We start from the raw sequence: 24,126 nt of genomic DNA, 5'->3' as shown, positions 1-24,126 counted from the left end.
TTCAACCACAAATATTTATTGAGAACCTACTACCTGTCCCTCCCCTCTCTGCAGGCTCAGGGCTGCCCCCGCCCCTCCCCTACACCACGGCCCCGGGGGAGGAGGGATGGGGGAAGGGGGGAAAGATTAGGGCTGAGGAGCGCCCGAGGTTGGGAAGAAGGGAAGCAAAGCCATGGGCACCAGGGGGAGAGAAAGAAGCCCGCAAGGGGGTATAAAAGCAAGCCCAGGAATGAATGAGATGTAAGCATCTGAGTGGAAACTCCACTTATTCCCCGTCCATATCTTGGGTGTTAAGAAGAGGCAGGGGAGGGGGAGGGGAGAGCGCGGGCCTAGCATGCACGGGGCCCTGGGTTCAATCCCAGTACCACCATTTTAAAAGTAATTAAATAAATAAACCTAATCCCCTCCCCTCAAAAAAAAAAAAAAAAAAAAGAGGCAAAGGTTTGTGGTCAGGCAGAGGATGAGTCACCGCTGTCACTACCTCTATGACCTTGTGCCTTAATCTCTCTCTGCCTCAATTTCCTCAAGTGTAAAGTAGGAATAATAATAATACTTGCCTTGAGAATTTAAGGAAATGCCTGAATTGTTGGGAGAATGAGAGGAAATGCCTGTGAGGTACTTAACAGCATCTGGTGCCTGAGGCAGCTTTTCAGTAACTGGCCCCGCACCCGGGACCTTGCCAGGGAATCAAACACGCTTGCTTGCTTGATTGCTTGCTTGCTTGCCTGCTTGCTTGCTTGCTTGCCTGCCCTGGGACGCACTAGCTCCTAGTGATAGGCGTGATTTTTGAATCCCAGTTTCACCACCAGTGAAATGGCCCAGCAATCAGTGAAATGGCCCAGCAATCTTTTCTCTGCAGGACAGGGCGTCCCAGCCCTCACTAGTTCACAACACACCTTTGGACAGTATGCATGGGGGGGCCTCCACCCCCCAGATGTGACCAATTCCAAGCACCACAATGGCCCGCATACCCTATCTGTTTGCTCATCCACACACTCATGCCATCGCTCTCTCTCTCTCTCTCTCACACACACACACACACACACACACACGGTCATAAATCTTACACTCCTTGAAGGCAGAAACCTATAACTCGCAATTTTTTTATACTTATCACGGTGTGCGTAAGTTATTTGTTTATATGCCTATCTCTTCCATCTTATTTTATCTGCCAACACCTAGCCAAGTACCTGGCCTTTAATGACAATTGTAGGAATTATTGATAAACCCATTTGCCAGGTACCTAACACCGAGTCTGGCCTGCAGCGGACTGATCTCAAGGTGCGGAATGCCGGCGTGAATGCACAGAAAATGTGAGTGTAAACACCTAGCTCCACAATTACCCTTCCCCCACCCTGGGCTCCATGAGCAAAAATTGGCAGAGAAAAGTGACGAAACCCAAAACTTCTGGACACACCCAAGCACATAAGTCAGGCACCTGGGCAGGTGAACTGTGCAGCCCAGCAGGGTCACCTGGGGCCTTTGGGGGAACAGTCTGGCCAGGGCTGCTTTTATTCTGTCCTGTTCTCCTGGCTCTGTGACTCTCCACCCCCAGCCTCCAGGCTCCTGTACTGCTCTGCCACCACCTCCCACTGCTTTCCCCCAGAAACGAACTGCCCTTCTAAACCAAGACCAACATACCAGGGTCCAGCCCTCGCCAGCCCCCGCCACCCACCCCCACAGCCCCTGCCACGGCCTCATTGCAGAATCTCCATCAGATTCATCTCCTGGCGGGGAGGAGAGGGTGATCTCTACCTGCCCTTCTGGAGTTATCAGCATCTTGACCTCATCAGCGCTCCCTCCCACTTGCAGGAAGGAAAGAGGACTTGCAGGGATGGAAGAGAGGACTGTCGGTCCAACAAACACGCTCTGGGGAAGCCTCAGGCACTGGGGAGGGTCCAGCAGGTCCAGGCTTCCTATCCCGCCCAAAGGAAGGTCTGGTCCAGACAGGAGTGCCGCCGCCTACCCCTGGCTCTGAGCATCTGCCCGCCCGGTGGGCACCCCGTCCCCTCTGAGGCCCCGGCCGCGGCTCTGGGGGAGTGGCGGAAGGAGACTGACCTGTAGGGGTTGAGGGTGCAGATGGAGACGGCGGGGAAGACGAGCTTGTCGGAGTTGAGGTTGATGTTGAGGCTGACAGGGTAGCTGAAGTACTCTTGGAACAGCAGGCCGAACTGCCAGTACATCATGCCGAAGGTGCAGAGCCAGAGCACGGCCCAGAAGGCCGTCTTCATGCGGTTGTGCTGGGAGCACACCAGGCGGATGGCGCCGTGGATGGTGGTGTTGTTGCAGAAGAACTCGAAGAGCTCTCGGTAGGAGCGGTGGAACTCGATCAGGGCCTCCTCCTCCTCCGTGGGCTGCTGGGGGGCCGCGGGCTCGGGGTCTGGCCCCGGCTCCTTACGCTTGTCCCCCTTCATGAGGCCTTGGTTTGCTTGGGGAGGAGGAGGGGGAGGGTCAGGCTTGCTCTCTGGGCCCTGGGAGCTCTCCGCCTCCATCATCGCGAGCCCAGCGCGAGGCTGCCCCCGGCCCGGCCCTCAGCCCGTTCGCATCCCACCCTGAGCCCACCTTCTCCCACCGCTCCCCGCAACTCTCCTCCCTGCCCAGGAGCCCGCTGACCTGCTGGAGTCCCGGCAGAAGAGCTGGAGCCGGGCTTCCCTGGAGTGGCCTCTTCCCTGCTTCCCTGATAAGGCCACCTTTTGGGTTGTGTCCTAGAACCTCCCTGTCCCCACTGCAGTCAGTCAGCCGGCTTAGTCAGTCTTTCTTCCCTCTTCTTCCTCAGGGATCTCTGTGTCTTAGCTCCTCTCTCTCCGTCTCTCTCTGACTTATCCTTCTCTGTGGGTCTCTCTCAGCTGTCTTCCTCCTTACCTGTCTCCTCTCCGTGTGCCAGGCTCTCTGGTCCTGCCTCTCTTCATCTGCCTCCCCACCTTGCCCCCTCTCCCCTCCGGTCTCTGGCCCTGACCTAGGGCTGTGTCCTGACTCCCTCTCTGTCCCAGGGACTGCCGAGCTCGGAGAGGTCTGGGCTGCCTCCTGCTGCCCGCTCTCAGGTTGTGGCTGGACTGAGACTGGTTCCTTTCCAGTTGAATCTGGCAGCCCAGCCTCTCCTCCCCCTCACCTGACAGGTGCAGTGGCGGAGCCCGCCCGCCGGCCGGCAGGGGATGGAAGTGACAGAAGTCTCATTAGCATCTCAATTAAAGGTGAGCGGGGCAGGCAGGGGGAGGGGCAGAGGCGGAGTCAGAGCTGAGAGCTCAACAGTGGGAGGAGGGCTCCTGAGGGCAGGTGACCGGGAGCACGGGCACTGGGGAAGGAGAGAGGGGGCAGAAGAAGAGTCAGGGCCTGGGCAGTGATGGGGACCTGGCAGGCCTGGAGACCAGGAGATGGAATGGCAGGCGAGGGCCAGAGGTCTTGGACCAGGAGAAGGGTCCTAAAGACAGAGCCAGGAGGGCAAAGCTAGGGAAAAGGACAAGCAGGATGTGTAAGACTAAGGTGGGGGGACCAGAAGAACAGGGGAGACAGGAAAAGGGAGATGGATGGAGGAGGACAGGGTGAAGGAGTATGAGGGAAGGATGGAGGAGGGGCAGAGAGAGGAGGATGAGGAGGAGAGAGCCAGCCCCAAAGGGAGTCCCCTCTTCCAGGCAGGAGAGCTGGGACTCCCTAAGTGGGCTTCCAGGAGTCAGGTTCCTCCCTGGGGGATCCCTCCAGGGGAGACCTAGGTCAGCCTCATCCCCAGGTCTTGGAGAGGAAGGAGAAGCGGTATCTGCCAGTTTCCTCCCCACTTGCTGAAGTGGGAGCACCTCCCTGTCCCAGAGCCCCCTCCACCTGTCCTAGCTGGTCCATCCTCTTCCCTCATGACTCCTCACCGCCACCCTTACCTTGGCCAGCCCAGGGAGCCAGGGAGGGGCCCAGGTGGAGCTGGGGGCTGGGCGGGGCCCCAGGACATTGTGTTCTTTTTCACACCACTGGCTGCCAGGCCAGGAAAGTGTAACGTCCCCTGTTGTGGTCACGGGGTTGCAGGAATGTGTGCACCGAGGGAGGCAGTGCAGGGGCCAGGCAGGGCACTTGGGCAGAGCCCCGGAGCCCAGGGAGGATCAGGGACAGCGGGCACTGAGGAGGCAGGGAGGGATGTGGGCCGTGCTGGGGGATCAGGAGGAAGAGGCTGGGCCCGGCCCAAGTCTATATCAGCCCTGAGAGGAAGGAAAAGTGTTTCTCCTCCAAAATCTCTGCCCCAAACAATCCAGCAAAATAATAAAGGGTGAAGTAGCAGGCAGTGAAGGGGGAAGGGTCAGAAATTCAGGCCCCCAAAGAGGGTCCAGGAGGCACAGAGACCCAAGCACACAGCTCAGGCAAGAGGTCTGCCACCGTGGCCTCGCAAGTTCCCTGGCTTCTCTCACCTCCTGGAGGAACAGGCCTGGGATGTGCGGACTCGGGCCCAGCCTGAGCGCCGATGTAGCCAGATGGGAGAGGACAGGCCTGCGATATCATGATGTCATAAGGCGAGGATCTTAGTGACAGAGGTGGGAACCAGGTGCTCAGGGAGCCTGGGGAGAGGGAAGCAGGAAGAGGTACTCACCCCAGGAGACTCTGGAAGACTTCCCGGAGAAGGCAGCATCTCAGCTGGGTCTTGAGAAACAGCATGAGCTTAGGGTACAGCCCCATCTGTGGCTTCCTCTCTGGGCAGGCTGTCCCCTGTGGCCTCTTAAAGGGAGAGCTGCTGTCTCCCAGGATTCCAAACCTGTCCCGTTGCCTCCCTGACATGTGCTGGGAACATCTCCCCTTAGAAGGGGAAGGCTGACTTTTTCTTCATTTTCCATATAAAGAAACTGCCCTCTGCAAAGATAAGCCAGTTTTCTGTGGACACAAAGCCAAGCAGCAGCAGAGTGAAGAACAGAAGCAGAAATCTTCCCGGGGGCGGGGGAGGGGGGCTTTGTCGGCTTAGGGCTTTCCTCGTACCTCCTGAGACAGGCCAGCCACAGACTCACAGGGACCTGGGGCTCCCCTGCACCTGGTTTTGAAAGCCAGGGCGGTTGACACACTTGCACACAAAGTCCACGGGTTCACCAGCCATCTGGGTCCTGGATTATCTCTCAGGCTCTGTGAGAAATCCTCTCCACGGTCTCCACCTTCCCAAGGGACATCCTATCTATAGATGGGGTACTGCCTGTCCCATCTCAGAGGACCAGAGAGGAACCTCCCTGCCTTTTCTATTTTCTGGCTGGTGCCTGAAATCCAACCACTGGCTCAAGGCTGCACAGCAGGCAGTTTTCCTCTCAAGGGCTGTGTGAGCAGGGTGGCGAGGCCTGGGCTGGGCTGAGCCCAGAGAGCCGTGTCCCCAGAGCACCTGCCAGGGTGCGGCAGCTTAGAGACAGCAGCATTCCAGATCTGGAATGGGCCAGAGCAAGCTTGTTATTGTGAGAAAAATAGAAATCTGAGCCCTGCACTTGTGTCATAGCTCCATTAGAAATATTACCTTTAAGGTGCAGAAAAAATAAATACCTGAACACATTTGTGTCCCAACACAATTTTCCAACAACGCAGCAGTTTACAGAACAATAAAAGCCTCCTTTGGTCCCTATCCTTTCCCACCCCTCGGCCTAGGGGTCATTTGTGTCCGCCTGTGTCTTTTTTGTGTGTGCTTTATAGACCCACATGTATTTTTTAAAAACAAAATATATAGGTTTTTTTTTAAATAAATGGGACCATGTTATAGGCATTATTCTGTGACTTCCATTTTGGCCTTTAAACTATGTGACTTTGAAAAGGACACTTTACCTCTCTGGGTCCCAGGGGGTGGGGGGTGGGGGATGTCAGGCAGCCCAGTTGGCCACAAAGGCCCTTTCCAACTAGCTCTGCATCTAGCCCCTTGCTTAACACATGAAGAAACTGAGGCTCCAAGAAGGAAATTGACTTGCCCACATCACCCAGGAGTTAGGTGGGGAGGGTCAGACTGAGAGCTGAGCCTCCCCTTTCCAAGCTCAGTGCTGGCTCCCCTGACTTCCAGAGAAGTAGAGTCCTGTTCTGTGGGGGACCCGGGCCTTGCAGACTTTGTCTTGGAAGCTCCCCTGGCCTCTCGCAGAGCCCCAGTCCTTCCATCCCCTCCCAGTGCCAGCCAACCTCTAACCCTGTGGTTTGGCCCTAAAATGTGCAAAAGCTTCAGGGAGAGAGGTGAGACTGGAGGGTCTGCTGCGGAGGAGGGGCTTCCTGCCCTTTCCTCCCCTGGGGACAGGAGAGGATGGAAATGGTCACTCCCCCCCCCCCCCAGCTCCAGGAGAGAGCCTTGTTTAGAACTCACCACGGCACTCACTGCCGGATGCTCATACCCCAGTGTGTGCGTGTGTGCATATGTGTATGTGTGTGTTTCCGCACACACGGATCATATTATGAGGACAGGCACTAGGCTTACTTGCCAGGTGGCCCCAGTGCCTAGTGGCCACTATTTGTTGACTCCCCTCTGCAGAAGACAACAGAATTAGCATCTTGAGTAAGACCCAAGGTGTTCTTTGACGGAGAGCGATGTGCTATCCTCGAAACATCCAACATCCTAATGTCCTCTGATAACCTATTAATTTGTGGTTTATTAATTTATCTAAATTTCCTTCACTTTTTTCATTTCAGTTTCAAGACTTTCTAGGGTAAAACTGAGTCATTCAATTAAATGTAACTCTGTATTCTTGCTGCTTAGAGCTAATTAGCTTCTCCACGTTGGGCTCCCCACTGTGGAAAACAGTGATTCTTTTACCTGCATTTATATGGCATGATTTTCTCTTTAATCTAACATGATGCTCCAGAAAACCCTTCCCTGTCACTCTTAGTTCAGTCACCTGGCAGGGTGCCTAGACATTCACCATTAGACGTTTATTCCTTTGGGTTGAGTCCAGATTTCTCAACCTTGGCACTGTTGACATTTGGATAATTCTTCGTTGTAAGGGTTATCCTGTGTGTTGTAGGATGTTTAACAGCATCTCTGGCCTCGACCTACTAGATGCCAATAGCACCCCCTGAATTGTGACAATCAAAACTTCCTGCAGGGGGAGGGTACAGCTCAGTGGTAGAACACATGCTTAGCATGCAGGAGGTCCTGGGTTCAATCCCCAATATCTCCTCTTAATTAAATAAATAAACCTAATTACCTCCCTCCCTGGCCAAAAAAAACATTCCTCCAAATATTGCCAAATGTCTTTTGAGGGGCAAAGTCACCCCTGATGAGAACGACTGGGCTAAGCGAGTGTCCCCAGTGCAAATGCTCTGGAGAAAGATGACCTCATCAATTATACATTTCTCAGCATTTGCCAGACCCGCTCCAAGCGCAGCAGTTGGCTAAGAGCCCTGTGGGGAAGAGGGGAGAAAGAAGAGTAGTTAGAAGAACCCTTTCCCACCAACCCCTTTTTGGATTCCCCGTGGGCCTCCGGGAGGAAGCACCTCCCGGCAAGCCCCTCTGGAGGGGCCCGGAGAAGGGCCTCCCTCCCACACACGCTGGGCGTCTCCGCGGCACTCTGTCCCCGTCTGGTGTTGCCCGGTGGAAATCAGCAAATCCTCAAGGAGCTGGTAACAAACACAGAGGGAAGAATCGGAGGCAATGCCTGCCCGTGAAGGGTTCACGGACCCCTCACCTCCTCATCCTCCTGGAGAACGTTGGGCCGACATAATAATTAATATGTATAGAAATATTAATATAATATATTATATAATAATATAATAATTATTAATATAATAATTATAGAAATATTAATCTTAATATTAATAAGATTTGTCTGTCATGGTCCAGAAACAAGAAACAGTCTTAAGTCTTTCAAGTGGAGGAAATTTAACACAAGAAATCAGTACATGGTTGATGGAAGAGCTGAGAAGCCAACAGGAGAAAGCAAGGCAGCCCCGAAAAGAGCACAGCAGGAAGCAGCTACAAATCCAGGCTGGAAGGAGCACCTTACAAATGCATCATCACTGACTCGGAAACCTCCAGAGCTATTTGACCGGAACGAAATAGTAAGGGCTGCCTGGTAGGAGATGGGACTGTGGAAGGAGAAAAGGAGGAAACACAGCTGACACAGCCAACTGCAGGCAAGGTCTGAGAGCAAAGAGAGGCGGAGAAAAAGCCTGCTTCTTCCCTCTTCCCACCTACCTGTCCTCTACCCACCTGTCTTCCTATTGGCTGAAACTGTGGGAAAGCCAGAGGGAAAGGGGCTCTGGGAAATGTAGTTCCCAGTAGTGATGCAGAACAGAGCCGGGGAAAGGTGGAAAACAGATCAGATCAGCAAGCAAACCAGCAGTTGATTTGGCACAAAAAAAGAGGCCCACAGAGGTGAAGTGGTGGGGTCAGGATTAAAGTCCAGATCTTAGGGCTCTTTCTGTAGGACCCAGAGAGTCCTTGAAGGCTGAAGGGACAGCATGACATTGGCAGCAGAAAAAAGGCTGTGGCTCAGCCAGCTGGAATTGAAAAGGATCGAAATGGTGCCCACCTGTGAAGCAGGGAGCTTTGCCTGGAAAGGGCATGCAGGAACATTCTGGGGTGCAGGAAGTGTTCTGGAGAGAGACACTGGAATATATAAAAGCGAAAGTTCATTGACCTGTATACATAAGATTAGTGTGCTTTCAGCAGTTCACTGTTTATATGTCTTATACATCAATTAAAAAAAGAAGATCCCTTCTTCCCTGTCTTTGAGTAAAATCTTGAAATATTCTCTGGTAAAATGACATATGTTTGGAATTTCCTTCAAAATAATTGAGAGGAGGTTAGAAGAGAGGTGGAGGGTTTTATGGAAGAAGTAAGACCCACCTGAGTTGAAGCTGGGAGTTCACAGTACTGTTTTCTCCTCTTCTGTGTATGTATTATATGTGAATTTCCATAATAAAAAGAAAAAAAGAGACCTAAATAGACATTTTTCCAAAGAAGACATACAGGTGGTCAACAGGCACATGAAAAGATGTTCCACATCGCTAATTATCAGAGAAGTGCAAATCAAAACCACAGTGAGGTGTCACCTCACACCTGTCAGGATGCCATTATCAAAAAGTCTACAAATAATAATACACTGTTGGTGGGAATGTAGTTTGGTGCAGCCATTATAGAAAAAGGTATGGAGATTCCTTAAAAAACTAAAAATAGAGCTACCATATGATCCAGAATCCCACTCCTGGGTGTATGACCAGAAAACACAAAAACATACTGCACCCCAATGTTCATAGCAGCACAATTTACAATATCCAAGACATGGAAACAGCCCAAGTGCCCATCAACAGATGATTGGTTTAAGAAGACATGGTGTATGTATATTTATATATATATATGAATATTACTCAGCCATAAAAAGAATGAAACATTGCCATTTGCAGCAACATGGGTGGGCATAGAGAGTATCATACTAAGTGAAGTAAGTCAGACAGAGAAAGACAAATAATACACATGGAATCTAAAAAATAATACATAAAATAGATAAGCAACAAGGATTTACTGTATAGGACTGGGAATGATATTTAATATCTTATAATAACCTATAATTGAAAACAACCTGAAAAAATATATATACAACTGAATAACTTTGCCATACACTGGAAACTAATACAATATTGTAAATCAAATAAATTTCAATTAAAAGAATTTTTTTTAATTTTAGGAAAAGGATAAGGGACCTAAGGCTACCAAGCACACAGACCTTTGTGCATTTAAGAGCTCAGTGCTGCATCCAGTCCCAACCCTCCACTCCCTTGACCTGAGCAGTGTATGATGTTCTGACACTTCTTCTTTTCCTAGGCTGGCCCGGATATTGGCCAACAGAGTGCCTGTCCTAGGCCTGCAGCAGGAGAGGAGAGAGGTGTATCTAAAGCTCAGACAAGCCCCTTCACCCTTTTGTGAGCCCCACTCCTGGGCACACTCCTGACCAGGACCCCAGCTCCTCCACTAGGAGCCGGTCCAGCCAGTCAGAGCAAACAGATTAAGGATGTACGCTGAACAGGGCCCTCCAGGGCGGAGGTGTGCATGGTGCCCAGGTGACCTCCCTCAAGACAGCAAGTCAGCCCCTCATGCCTAGAGAGGCATTCCTGAGTCACAAGGAGGCAGTGTGGTTGCTGGAATGAGCTGGGACCCAGACTCAGGACCCCTGGACTCTAGGCTGGCTCTGCCATGGACTGGCTATGAGACATGGAGGAGCCATAAACCCATATAGTCCAGAAATATGTGCTGGACACGCGGTCTGTGCTGGACTCTGTATGAAGTTCCTGGAGCCAGACTTACAGATTCAGGGCAGGCCGTTGCAGCAGATGGCGAGCTGGGGTCATGGGGAGCAGCCTGCGTGGGGGCTGTGCAGCCTGGGGTGGGGTGCTTTCCAGAGCCCTAGTGACCCTCAAGGACAGTTAGTAGTTAGCCAGGAGCACAGAAACTTGGCAACCAGAGAGACTGGCATAGGGCACAGTGGGGTGCTGTTAATAGCTTGCAGGGAAATGGGGGGAAGCAAGACAGCAGGGACCAGACCAAGCCCTCCTAGGATCCTAGTCTTGTCTACCTGGCAACCTGGTTTGTCTCCTCATTCTTAAGGCGAGGGGGCTGGACTGGTGGGCTGCCAGCTGCCTCCAGTTCAAAGGGGTTCAAAGGCTTCTGGGTGAGAGGCCGGGACTGAGGGCAGTGGCTGCCCAGCCCCAGCCCAGCTGCCCTGCTCCTGGGAACACGGCATACACGTGCTCCACGTTCTCTGAGGATGGGGAGCAGGGGCCTCTGCACCCTCTGGAGGGACTCATAGGTGACCTGTGTACAATAATGTGTGGGCTGGGTTGGGTCAGGGATGGGAGGGCTGGCTGGCTTGTGACTCTTTTATAGTTTGTCTTAAAAAGTCACACAACAGGGTGGGAACCCGGGAGCCTAGACAGCCTTCCAACTTGGACTGCTGCTTCCCAGATGCTGGTCTGGCTGGCTGTCCCAGGCTCTCCGAGGGTCTCTCGAGAGACCTCCAAGTTTGACTGTCCCAGGCCCCTCCATTTTTTGGATCTGGTGCCTGTCTGGAACGCCATCTGTTCCCAGGTCAGCTCCGCCCCAGCTTGGCTCTCCAGGGCCCATCCGAGGACCATCCGCTGGCTCTGCTGCCCTTTCCCACCAGCTGAGCCTGGTCTGTGCCTGCGTCCTCCTCTCCAGTCAGGCTTCCGAAGAAGGGAGGAGGCCCGGTTCCGGCCCTGCTGCCCTCACGTGCTTTCCCGGCCGTCCCCTCCCGCCCTGCGTCGGGGCAGCCAAGCCTGTTCCTCTTCCCGATTGCTATTGCGACAGCCGCCTCAGCTCCCAGCGCTCCCTGTCCCCGCCCAGCGGCCGCCGCTCCACTCCCACTTCCTGAGCCCGGCGCTGGAGCCCTGGAGGCCAGGCCAGGCCCGGCCGCTCCGGCCCCGGGGGGCACGTCAGCCCCAGTCCTGTCCTGGCCCCTGGGCTCAGGAAGCTGCTGCCACCACTGCCCGGGACATCCAGGCCTTCCACCCTCCTCCCAGGCCTCCACCCATCTGATCGGCTGGCCAACTGGCCGCCATGCGCCTGCCCTGGGCCACCTCCCACTGCGGCCTGGCCTGGGGGCCACTCATCCTGGGCCTCGGTGGTCTCCTGGCAGTATCCCAGCCCCCGCTGGTGAGGGAGGGGCCTGTGCAGGTGGGTGGAGGCGGGCTTGGCTAGGGGAGAGGGGTCTGGGCAGCCCTCTCTGTCGTCCCTCTGCCCTTCTCAGCTGACCCCTGACTAATTCTCCCCCACTCCATCTCCCCTTTAAGGTGCCCCCATACCGCACGGAGAACAAGACCTGCCAGGACCAGGAAAAGCAGTACTACGAGTCCAAGCATCAGGTCTGCTGCTCCCGCTGCCCCCCAGGTGAGAGGCCGGGGACAGAGAGGTGGGTTACAGGGGACTCCAGCCCATCTCACTGCCTCAGAATGGAGGCAGACACCGGCTCCCAGGAGAGACAGCTGGCAGACTTAGAGTGAGAAACACTGGCCGTCCCTCCTATGTAGTCCGGAGGAACAGGCCCAGGGTCACACAGCAAGCGGCAGAGGTGCCAGCGGAACCCCAGGCCCCTGACACTCCTGCTGCCCCGCTCACATCCTAGGCACGCACGTCTCAGCTGAATGTAGCCATCGGCCAGGACACGGTTTGTGCCACGTGCCCCGAAAATTCCTACAACGAGCACTGGAACCATCTCTCCTTCTGCCAGCTGTGCCGCCCCTGTGACCAGAGTGAGTGGGGTGTGCCGGGGCTGGGGCTGGGATCTCCCGGAGCGCACCCCTCCGCTGAGCCCTCCATCTCCCCGCCAGTGCTGGGCTTCGTGGAGATCACGCCTTGCACTAGCAAAGACAAAACCCGCTGCCGCTGCCGGCCAGGAATGTTCTGCGTCTTTTGGGACTCTGAGTGTGTACACTGCGAGCCACTCTCTGACTGCCCACCTGGCACCGAAGCTGAGCTCAGAGGTCAGAGGTCACTGGGGCAGAGGGTGAGGAGGAGGATGGGCGGGTGATCTTGAACAGGGGGCAGGCATAATGCTGGGTCCACGGGGAGCCCCCAGGCAGTTAGTTCTCTGTGGTATAAAACGCCTCTTCTCCCTCCCTGGGAAAGGCCCACAGAAGGGACCTGCAGGGACCTGGAACTGGGGTGGTGCAGGGCTCAGGGGTCCTTCCAGCCCTGGGGAAGCCAGGACAAAGTACAGATCAGGAACGGTGCAAGCTACAGAGTGGGGTGGGTGGGCGGGGAAGGGGCCACCTGGTGGGCATAAAGGAAGCTCACAGCTGGGCTCCCTTTGCCTGCTCACCCTGGCTGGCCATGCCTTTCTCTTGCCAGATAAAGCCTGGGAGGCTGACAGCAACTGTGTTCCCTGTAAGGCAGGGCACTTCCAGAACACCTCCTCGCCCAGCGCCCGCTGCCAGCCCCACACCAGGTGAGTGTGCCCCATCCATATGCCTCCCACCCTCCCAGCCCCAGCTGCTGACAACCCTGCCCCACACTCAACTCCACAGGACCGCCTCCCACTTCCAGCCCAGAGCCCACTTGAGCTGGGTGCTTTCCTCCACAGGTGTGAGGACCAGGGCCTGGTGGAGGCGGCACCAGGCACCGCCCAGTCTGACACCAGCTGCAGAAATCCATCAGAGACCCCCGAGATGCCAGGTGAGGGGCCAGGGACGCGGGGACGGGGAAGATGCCCTAATTCCAACCATCTAAACAGATAGGGAAAAGATAAGTCCTTTCCTGTCAGAATTGAGGCGAGAAGAAAAGTTCCTCAAAGAGAAATTGGAGTATTTCTACTTACACACATTTTTAAAGCTATATATTATATATAAAACTTGTAAGTTATAAATAGTATTATGGCCACACTGAGATATAATTGTAACTGCTATCACTATAATGGTGTTGGACACTCCATCTGCTGCACAATCCATTTACTGGCCTGATATCTCTGTATTAGATCACATACTTCCATCATTGGAGACAGGATTCCACGTTTGACTCTTCCTTGATCTTTTCTGTGGAGCTGCTGGTTTCCTCACCTCATAGAGGATCACAAGATGTTTCTAATGACCATAGTTGTTATTAATCAAGGGGGAGTTTATTTCATTAACTTTGCTAAAATGACCATGTATTTATAATCGTAGCTTCCATTTATTGAGAGCCAGTGTGTCAGGCCCTCTGTGAACACTTGATTTTCACTAACTCATTTAACCCTCTTAATGATCCTATGAAATAGTCATATTATTATCCTGACTGGATGAGGAAACTGAGGCCCAGAGGGGTTGGTTAAGTGTCTTGCCCAAGATCACCCACGTGGTAATTGGTATTATGAAAACCTGTTCTAGGTCTTTCTTCCTCCCAAGCACGTGCCGTAATACATGCACACTGCAGAAAATTAGAAAATGCCAATAAACAAAGCTGAACATCACCACAGAACTGGCACCTAGCAAGCAAAGCCGCTCAACATTTTTGAATATATCCTCCCAGACATTTTTCTGTGCACTGGAAAAAAAATATTTTTTTTAAAAGTAGAGTCGTTTTAATGTTTGTAACTTAATTTTTCATCCAACTCTATCATAGATTTTCCACATCCTCTTAGTAATTTTTAACTGTGTATCAAAGATGATGGGCAACTTAGAGCTGGAATTTTAGAGAGTATGTAAGCTGATCTCCTCTTTTTTATCTATGAAAATTCTGGTGATCAAAGGGGTGAAATGACTTAAAAATTCACATAACTGGGTAGGAACCCAGGTATCCAAGACTCTAGGTGTAGTTTTTCCCCGTGTCTCCCCTTCTGCATTCCGTCAGGCTGCAGAATTAAGTGGACCAGAAGGAGCAAACTCCTGGTATGTAAGTGTCCAAGTCCTCCTGACCGTCCTCAGGCATAGAGGACACAGGTGACAGGCATGGGAGTCTCCGTGGTGTCCGTGGCCTCGCCGAGGCCCATAGGACGTTGGCAGTTACCCACTGCTGCATGGTCCAACACCTAGCCTCCTGCTCCCGCCCCTCCCGGCGCCGGCCAGGAGGGCCAGCAGGTGGAGACCTTGCAGCCCTGCTCTCCCTCCAGGCAGCCACAGGCAGAGTCCAGAAGCCAGAACTCCAGCTCCCTCACCTCTGTAAACACTCCACAACTACAGAGGGGCAACCCCAGCTCCCACAGCCACGAGTCTCTATAGGATGGTCACATCCACAGAAATGTGGATTTACCCTGTGGCCTGAGACTGCTTGCAACCTCAAGCCCCACCCTCCCTGACTGCCTCCCACCCCCAATTCCAACTGCCCAAGCGCCTGTCCTCACCTGCAAGACTGCCCCCATGCTGGTCCCCAGGCAGGTGGCCACTTGCACCAGCCCCAAACATCTCCACCTGGTGGACCTTCTCCTGGCTGTCATGAGTTCCTCCCCCTTCTCTGAAACCCAAGAGAAGTTTCTCCAATTCTACCTTTAGGAACTGCAGTGTGGCTGGGAGGGGAAAGCTGGTCCCCCTTTTCTCTGGGTGGCCTGGGAAGTGGAGAGCTGCTCCTTACCTCCCTTGCCCTGTGCCCTCCTGGGGTCGTCATGCCTCACTCTGTCTGCTGTCCTGGCAGGAGCCATGCTGGTGCTGACCATCCTGCTTCCCCTCATCTCCTTGCTGCTCCTCATCACCGTGCTGGCCTGCACCTGGAAGAGCCACCCCTCCCTCTGCAGAAAGCTGGGTAAGGAGCCGGATGCAGACCTGGCATCTCTGTCCACCTGGATGGGGGAGGGGGGCTGGAGGGAGTATTCAGCACCCCCCTACCCGTAAGATGCCCAACGCCTGCTCTCCACTAGACATCACCTCCCTCAGCCCCTCTTCTGAGGCTGCACAGAAGGGTCATGATAGCCTGTTTCTTCTGGGAGCCCAGGGAGGGCAGCAGCACATGGTGGGGGGTGTGGGGGAGGAGAGCCTGGGGGTCTGAGGCCTGCCATTTCATTTTCTGTTACAGGATCCCTGCTCAAGAGACACCCCGAGGTAACGGGGAAGGCTGCGGGGGCAGCAAGTGGGGACAGGGGGATGGTGAACAAGGTGGGGGCAGGCAGAATAAGGGTGCAGCATCAGTGTCCAGCCACTCATTCAATTAAGAATTTATCAAGCATGCCATGTGCCTGGCCCTGTTCGAGGCACTGTGGAAATAGCAGTAAGCGAAACAAAGTACCTACCAGTGGAGCAAAAACAAAGTTAAACAACTGCGTATTAGGAGATGATAATTGCTAAACAAAGCATGGTAGGGGGAGAGTGAGTGACAGTGGCAGAGCATGGGGGTATATAATCTTAGAGTGAACAGAGAGGGCCTCTCTGATCAGCAGATATTTGAGCAGAAAAATTGAAAAAAAAAAAGAGGGAGCCAGCCTTCGGGATACCTAGGAGAAAGTGCTCCGGGAAGAGGAAACACATGCAAAGGCCCTGAGGCAGGGAGCGTGATGAGGAGCAGAGGAGCGGGCTGAGTGGCCTAAGCATGGGGTGGGGTGTGGGAATTAAAAAAAGATGAGGTCTGAGGCCCATGTCATTGGTTAGTTCTCGGCCTCTGTCCTGCAGGGAGAGGAATCAAATACTGCCGGTGGAAGCTGGGAGCCCCCGAGGGTCAACCCATATGTCCCTGACCTGGTAGAGCCACTTCTGTCCACCTCTGGAGAACTGACCCCGGCCTCAGCTGGGCTCCCACCAAACCCAGGTTTGGAGGAAGAGGTGCTACAACAGCAGAGTCCTCTGAGCCAGGCCAGGGAGCTGGAGGCTGAGATCCCAGAGCAAGGCCAGGTGGCCCACGGTGAGCTTGGGGCCGGCACAGGGACAAGAGGGGGTGGGCAGGGCCAGGGTGGGAGGGAAGGTGGGCAGAGAGAGTGTGTGAGCCAGACGGAGATGAGGAGACTAAAAGGGGTCAAGGGGAGACTTAGACAGCTAGCCAGAGTGTCCTGACTAGAGAGAAGTGGGGAAGAGACAGAAAACCCAGAAGCAGAGGAAGGAGTGCAGAGATCAAGCAACCACAGCAGACGGAGGGGGACAGCGGAAAGGGGAGATAGCCGAGGGCACTGGAGAAGCGGGGTCCGGTGCTGGGGGCACACAGGCCTTCCGTCCTCAACAGTGCCCCCTCGCACCCTCACTCTGCCTCCCTTCCCACAGGTACCAATGGCATTCACGTCACTGGCGGGTCTGTGACGGTCACCGGCAACATCTACATCTACAACGGGCCGGTCCTGGGGGGAGCACGGGGCCCCGGAGACCCCCCAGCTCCCCCGGAGCCTCCCTACCCCATCCCTGAAGAGGGTGCCCCTGGCCCCCCTGGGCTCTCGACGCCCTACCAGGAGGATGGCAAAGCGTGGCACCTGGCCGAGACGGAGACACGGGGCTGCCACGCCTTCTGACAGCGCCAAGGACCCAATTTGTCACCCGCGCCTGACGGAGTCTGGGAGAAGCCAGGAGAAGGGAGGCTGCCCTACCCACACAGGACTGACAGAGGGCCTGGGTAGGGCCCCCGAGAGATGGACCCTGAGGGGCTGGGCCTCAGACATGTCCCTGAGAGCAGGGCCGGCACTGGCTGTGTACCGTGCCCGTCGCAGGACTCACCTCCGCCTGAGCAGGCCTGAGACTCCGCAGCAGACCCCTGCCCCCTGGGGCTGCACCAGCTCGGCTTCAGGCCCAGCCAGGGCACGCGACGCTAACAGCTGCCCCAGTGGCATCCACACCCCGAGCATGGCACGGAAGGGAGCCAGCCACGTGGTCACTGCAAGGACATCGCCAGGACCGCTGGCAGATTCGTGGTGCTCATGCCCAAGCTTCAGAGGCCCTTCGTGGGCCCACACTTCGCACGGACCAAGGTGGACCCTACATGAGGCTGGAGTGACTCGGAGGACCACACTCCCCTCCCTTCCTAGACAGGAAAGAGGTTGTGACCTCCTTATAACCGGGGGTTGGGGTGGGGTTCTAGGTATAGGGGAAAGTTTTGGAGGAGGAGGGACGTGGCGAGTGTATTTATAAATTGTAACCACATGCAAATAAAGAAGAGATTGATCATTTATCTCCGTGGGATTTATAGAGAAAGGCTGTTCCCTAATTCCACAAGGCATTTCTATGAGGGGCTGGTACATGGAATTCGAGTGATAACAGTTTGGCCAGCATGGAATTCATGTGATGACAGTCTGGCCAGCGATCGCATACAGTGTGGCAGGCAGAGTTCTCAATGCTGTACAAGCTCATCCTATGCAACCCTCACAAGACCCCAAGAAGGCAGCTACAATGATGATTCCCATCTAACAAGTGGGGAGACAGGCCCAGAGAGGGAGTCACCTGCCCAGTTCAACTGCAAATGGCACAGTGGGGACATGCACCCATGAGTCTCTCTTGGGTAAAAACTTTGCAACCGCACCCTTACAGAACTTCTTGGAACAAGTAAAATGGGCTGTTTTCCTCAAATAATCAGACTTTTCTGCAAATCCTGTAGGCATTAAGTCTCAGCCAATTCTCAAACCCCCAGACTCAAGGCTAAGTGCAAAAGTGTTTGGCAAAAGCTGGATGAAGGGAAAGGTATATGCTTTAGACACAAAGTGAGAGGCGAGGCTCACATTCTGCCGGTGAAGAAATCGTGGCCGACATGACTTTTACTTTATTTCTTCTTGTCTTGCAGGCATATCTTGCTTTATTGTGTCTCACTTTAGTGCACTTTTTTACAAATTGGAGCAACCCTGCATTATTGATGATGGTTAGCATTTTTTTTAAAGCAAGTACACTGAATTTTTTTTAATTTAAATTTTACTGTATTATTATTTTTTTTAATGGAGGTACTGGGGATTGAACCCATGACCTCATGCATGCTAGGCATACGCTGTACCACTGAGCTATACCCTCCCCACAATGGTTAGCATTTTTTAGCAATAAAGTAGTTTTAAATTAAGGCATGTGCATTAGTTTTTAGACATAATGCTACTGCACACTTAACAGACTACAGTCTAGTGTACACATAACTTTTATATGCCCCGGGAAACCAAAAAATTCGTGTGACTGGCTTTATCGCAGTGGTCAGGGACTGAACCTACAATATTTCCGAGTATGCCTCTATTTTCTTTTTTCCCGAAAAGAACTTTAAATCTTCTCAACTCTCTTATTGTTTGGGAATGTTTGGGCCGCCAGGATTTATCTACCATGCTGTCCAGTAGAGACGATCCTAGCTTGAAGGATTGGGAGGGGAGCTGCCGCCGGCCGACCGCTCCTTCCATAAAAGGCCACCGTCTGGGTCTAGTGTTATGATTCCGGTTCTGTTGCTGGGGCTTCTCAAGGTGCAGAGGCTACACAGCACACGCTCCAGGAGTCGTCTGATCCAGCTGAGTGGCTGGGTTATTTAAGGTCGACCTTGAAAGTATTCGAATCCCACTTCCTTTTTTGAGAAGTAAATAATACGAGCTGTATATTCAGATGCAGAGTTAAATCCTCCTGCTCTTGCTGTCTGCTAGAACCAGACAACGGGATTCCTTATTCACTGCACCAATGTGTTTTGATAAAAAAAAAAAACCCAACCTTGTAAAATTTTTTTCCCAACAAAATAAAGGGAGGAAATAATTTTTGAAGAAACGGTGCTAAGGCACAGCCCCATGTGACACCATTCAAATTTAGGAATCTACATCCCTGTATTAATTTGCTAGGGTGGCCATGACCCAGGACTGCAGACAGGGTGGTGTAAACAACAGATAATTATTTTCTCACAGTTCTGGAGGCTCAAAGTCTGAGATCGAGGTGTTGGCAGGGTTGGTTTCTTCTGAGGCCTCTCTCCTTGACCTGCCAGTGGCCGTCTTCTCCCTGTGTCCTCACGTAGTCTTCCCTCTGTGTGTGTCTGTGTCCTCATCTCCTCTTTTTACAAGGACACCAGTCATACTGGATTAGGGCCAACTCTAAGGACCTCACTTTAGTTATCTCTTTGAAGACCACATCTCCAAATATAGCCGTGGTCTGAGGTACTGAGGGTTGTGACTTCGACAAATGAGTTCACGTTCAGCCCATAACATTTCCCATCTTCCTCACATCACCAGTGCTGAGTTAATACAGGCTCCAACACACATGAACAGAACACACTTCATACAGAGAGGAGCTCCTGTCTACAATGAAAGCGGATAGAAAACCAATGAAGACAGCCTCTTGATTGTTATCTTCAAAAGACAGAACTGGATACAATGGTAGGTACTAGTGAATCCAGCTAGTCCCATATTATTTTTGAGAACTCCACTCCTATACCACATGGAGGAGAAAGCCAATACTGAATCCAGCCCACGTCAACATGGGCAGGGAGGCCAGGGGGAGGCTAAGGCAGAGAGAGACGGATGTAGCTGAGTGTAGAGTGTAGCAGTGGGAGATGTGGGTATGCAGTTCTAAGTAATTAACAATTTCTCTTTTCAGAAGATGGAGCGATTCACATGGACAGCTGAGTGGACTCTTTTTGCTACCTACCCAACAGACTTCTGCAACTTTCCTAGGAACAGACTCCTATTTCTATACTAGGGCAGAGATTCCATGATACCAGGAGAGAGGGGCCTTTCTCCCAATTCCAGGGGCCAGTAAACCCATTCCCCTCTGCTAGGGATTGGTTCAGGATAAGCATGGGATCCATTCTGGCCAACGACATTTGCAGGGAAGTCTTCCTTTCCAGGACAAAAAGCATCATTAGGAGAAAGTTTTTGGCTTTCCTTGTCCCTTTTTTCTTGAGTAGGGGATGTTTGAGAGGACACGATTCCTGAGCTGTGGCAGCCATCTTGCTATCATGAGGAAAAGACATGGAGCTAAAAAGCTAGTTCTCTGAGATGGAAGTCCTAGAAGAAAAGTAAAAACCTAGTTTGTGAGACATCATTGAGCAACTGAACCAACAGTCAGTGAGCACCTACTTCTGGGCTTCTTTTTGTGAGAGAAAAAACAAGTCGCCATTTGTGTCAATCACAGTAAGTCAAGTTTTCCTTTTTTCTTTTTTTTTAAAGTTATAACTTTATTTCCTCTTTTGGAGTAGGTAATTTATTCACATGGCTCAAAATTCAAAAAGTATCTGAGAGTAAATGGTGAAATGTCTCTTTCACTCTGATCCATCAACCATCAAGGTCCCTTCCCTGGAAGTAACCAATGTTATTGTTTCTGACCCTTTTCCAGAGGTGATTTATGCACATTCAAGCAAATATACATACATATATTCCTTTCCTCCTTTTTTCTGCAAGTGGTAGCATATTCTTTGTATATTTCCTCCTTGCCTTCATCATTTACCAAAATGGCTTGGCCATAATGTCATAGTGTTGTCAAAACGTCCTCATTAATTTTCATATCTGTAAGAAGTAGCCCATTGTATGGCTGCATCATTTAGCTAGATCCCTTTGAGGATTTTTAATTAATTACTGGTCTTTACTATTAAAAACAATTCTACAACAATAACCTATGTTGTTTTGTACATGTGGGAGTATTGCTGTCAAACATTTGCTAGAAATAAAATTGGAGGTCAAAAGGTACATATATTTTATTTTGATAAATATTACCAAATTGCCCTTGATAGAGATGAAAATCAGCACTTTTTAAGTGTCCCTTCTCATATACAAACACCAACCTTGGTCTGCTAACAAACATTTTAATCTTTGCCAATTTGAAAGGTGAAAAATGGTATCTCAGTGTAATTTTTATTTGCATTTTTAATTGAAGTTTTTCATTTCATTGTGACTGAACATTTTCATACGTTAAAGAATCATTTGTAATTTGTTTTCCACTAACATTTCATCTCTTTTATAATTTTTCTATTGGACAATTATCAAATGTTATCTTGTTATCCCAGAAATCATCTATTGAACAATGATTTTTTTTCTCTTCACTAATTTGAAACACTACCATTATCATAAACTGAATTTGTGTACGAATTTGAATTTACTTCTGGATTTTCAATTCTCTTTCTTTGATTTGTCTTTTTAATTTGCTAGCACCACTGTCTTTCAATTATTTTAGCTTTATATGTTAATCTCTACTAGGGCTCTTTTTAACCTTCCTTTTTCAAACATTTTCCTAACCATATTTTCTTATTTCTTTTTCCACATAAACTTGCAGATCAGTTTGTCTAGTATTCCAAACCAAAACCAAAACCTCCTATTGTATATGTTTTGAGATTGTATCAAATTTATAGATCAGTTTGGAAGAATTAACACCTTCCTGGTATTAGTCCTCCTTTCAAGAACATGGTGTACCTTTCTATTTGTTGGTTCCCTCTGTGTCCCTCAGTAGTATTTTAATGTTTAATGCTTCTTTTTTTAAAATATAGACCTTGAGTATTTCTTGTTAAGTTCATTTCTAGGTGTTTTATCTTTACGAATGGGATTTTTCTTTTTTTTTTTTTAACCCATCCACCTACTGAATTCTCTTATCATCTATAATAGTTATTCAGTCAATTCTCTTAGATATAAATATGAAATTAACCTCTGCTATCTAATTTTTATAATTCTAATACATCTTAATCTGTCTAAAAGCATTGCCTAAGACCTCCAGAAGAATGTTAAGTAGTAATGACATCACTGTCTTGATCCTAACTTTAATGGAAATATTTTCAGTATTTAATGGAAATATTTTCAGTACCCTTATTAAGCAGGAGTAGCGATAGATATATTTATTTTATTATGCTAAGGAAATACCCATCTCCTACCATTTCATTGAGTTTTTAAATTAACAATGGATATTGAATTTTTATGAGATGGAAACAAATGTCTTTTAAGCATCTGCAGAGATAATTACACTACTTTTCGCCTTAAATCCGTCAGTCTGATGAATTACATAAATCAGTTTCCTAATACTAAACTATCTTTACCTTTCTGGAGTAAACCACACCTGGTCTTGATGTATTCTTGTTTTAATGTATCTCTGAGATTCTGTTTGCTAACATTTAATTTCAGATTTTCATAAGTGAGCTTGGTCTACACTATTGGTCTGTCTCATCTTCCTCATAGCTGAAGGCATTCCTGATATAGCAAACCATCCTAAAGGGATTATACCTTAGAGTTAATTTACTTTAATATCTAGGAATATCAACCTCTCCCCTGCCCCAATCCATTGTTAACTCAACCCCTCATCCACATTTCTCAGCACAGAGTCATATAGCTCTATGCTAAGAGATTTTCTTCTAGGCATCTGCTCACTTTTATGTAATTATCATGAAAAGAGTTACTTGTTCCAAGCAGCTTGAGATCCTCAAATTACAGAGTGACCCTCAAAACACCTGTTTGATAAAGTGGCTTATTCAGATAGGTTGATTTATGCAGAAGCCATTCCAGAGCAACAAGACCCCAAAAGGCAATCATACTTGAGACCTAAACTTCCCTTTGAGATTAGTCCTATTTATAAAAGCTCTATAAGCATTGTCCAATAGAACTTTCTGTAATGATAAAAAGTATTATCTGTGCTGTCCAATATGGCAGCCACCAGCCACATGTGGCTAATGAACATTTGAAATGTGATTAGTGTGGAGGAACCGAATTTTTAATTTAGCTTAATTTCATATTTAAATAGCTACATGTGGCTAGTGGCTACTGTCCTGGACAGCACAACTCTAAGTGGTCTATGGAGAAAACTGATTCAATGAGCCTGTGGTTGCCAACAGCTGGGAAGGCATCTGTGATGGTAGAAAGAGCTCAGGCGTGGAGGTATTCATTCATTTATTACATCTCAAATATTTACCTACTGTGTGTTAAGCACTGTTCTAGGTATCGAAGATACAGAGATAAAGTTCTTCTCTCATGAGTTGAGGCAGATAATGAAAATGAATAAGGAATGATAAGTATTATGCTGAAAACTGAAATAGGGAAAGTGACAGTAACTACATGGCTACTTTAGATTGAATGGTCACGGAAGTTCTTCTTAGAGAGGTGGCATCTGAACTGAATAACCAGAAGGGACCAGTTATAGGAAGATCAGGAGGAAGAATGGTCCAGATAGAGGAAACAGCTAGTGCAAAAGCCCTAGGGACTTTGGACATGAGAGGAATTAGGCATGTACAAGTCTAGGCTAAAATCTGGTGGGTGAGGGGGAAAGTGGGTCCAGATGGAGACAGAAAGTCAGATTGCAGAGGATTTCATAAGCCGAGGTACAGATTTGTTTATATTCTAAGTGCAGTGAAGCCACCGGAAGGTTTTTAAGCAAGGGAGAGGTACAATCTCTTTTTGTGTTAAAAAAGAAAATCTGGCTGCTGTGTGGAGAATAGAAAGTGGTGGATTATTATCTATAATAACCCAGTGATAACAAATAAAGAATGGGAGCAGAGAAACCAGGAAGAAGGCTACTACAATAGGGAGCTGGAGAAAGGTAGATGAGCTGGGGGCTGTATCTAGGGGAGAGAGTCAACAGGATTGGTGGGTCCAGCTCATATTCTGTGATCTGGACTACTCACTTGTTAAACTAATCCAAGCCTCATTTTCAAAATTAGCATTCGGTAAATGTTAAATGAGTTTTTACTATGTAACAGGCATCTGAAGATACAACAACAAAGAGAGACCTGCTACCTAATCTTCTGAAGCTTGAAAAATAATTACAGTGAAATAAGTGCGATAAAGGAGAAACATAACGTATGATCAGAGACCCGATCTAGGCTTGAAGGTCAGGAAATGCTTCCCTGAGAATATTTAAGATGTGACCTGAAAAATAATGAAGGTTGGTTAAGTGAAGAGTGGAGGGGAAGAC

The 24,126-nt window shown here is 50.2% G+C and overlaps 2 protein-coding genes across 13 annotated transcripts in view; one reads left to right on the top strand and one right to left on the bottom strand.

The window, feature by feature from the left end:
* SCNN1A (sodium channel epithelial 1 subunit alpha) overlaps positions 1-24,126 on the bottom strand; it is a 91,900-nt gene that overhangs the window by 18,522 nt on the left and 49,252 nt on the right. For 2 of the 12 annotated variants that reach the window (XR_004317075.1, XM_032472870.1), the window contains exons 5-6: positions 4,386-4,532; positions 2,059-2,428 (exon numbers count right to left, since the gene is read on the bottom strand). Coding sequence is in view for 11 of the 12 variants with exons in the window: in XM_032472870.1 (XP_032328761.1) it covers positions 2,059-2,428; positions 4,386-4,532 (517 nt within the window). In the remaining variant the exon portion in view is untranslated. Of the gene's footprint in view, positions 1-2,058; positions 2,429-2,613; positions 2,984-3,109; positions 4,319-4,385; positions 4,533-4,564; positions 7,534-8,386; positions 8,807-24,126 lie in introns of those variants that run through there. The other 10 variants (XM_032472871.1, XM_032472873.1, XM_032472874.1 and 7 more) reach the window with 10 other exon arrangements.
* LTBR (lymphotoxin beta receptor) lies at positions 11,242-17,473 on the top strand. The gene is given in 11 exon segments (XM_032472889.1): positions 11,242-11,605; positions 11,722-11,818; positions 12,054-12,085; positions 12,087-12,180; positions 12,259-12,411; positions 12,779-12,875; positions 13,011-13,102; positions 15,029-15,136; positions 15,407-15,432; positions 15,997-16,225; positions 16,579-17,473. Coding segments are annotated over 11 exon segments (1,287 nt in total). The 5' UTR covers positions 11,242-11,488; the 3' UTR covers positions 16,821-17,473.

This window comes from Camelus ferus, chromosome 34 (genome assembly GCF_009834535.1).
Source record: "Camelus ferus isolate YT-003-E chromosome 34, BCGSAC_Cfer_1.0, whole genome shotgun sequence".
Classification (NCBI taxonomy): domain Eukaryota; kingdom Metazoa; phylum Chordata; class Mammalia; order Artiodactyla; family Camelidae; genus Camelus; species Camelus ferus.
Note: the sequence above shows the minus strand (reverse complement) of the source record. Positions and strands in the feature narration are given on the sequence as shown.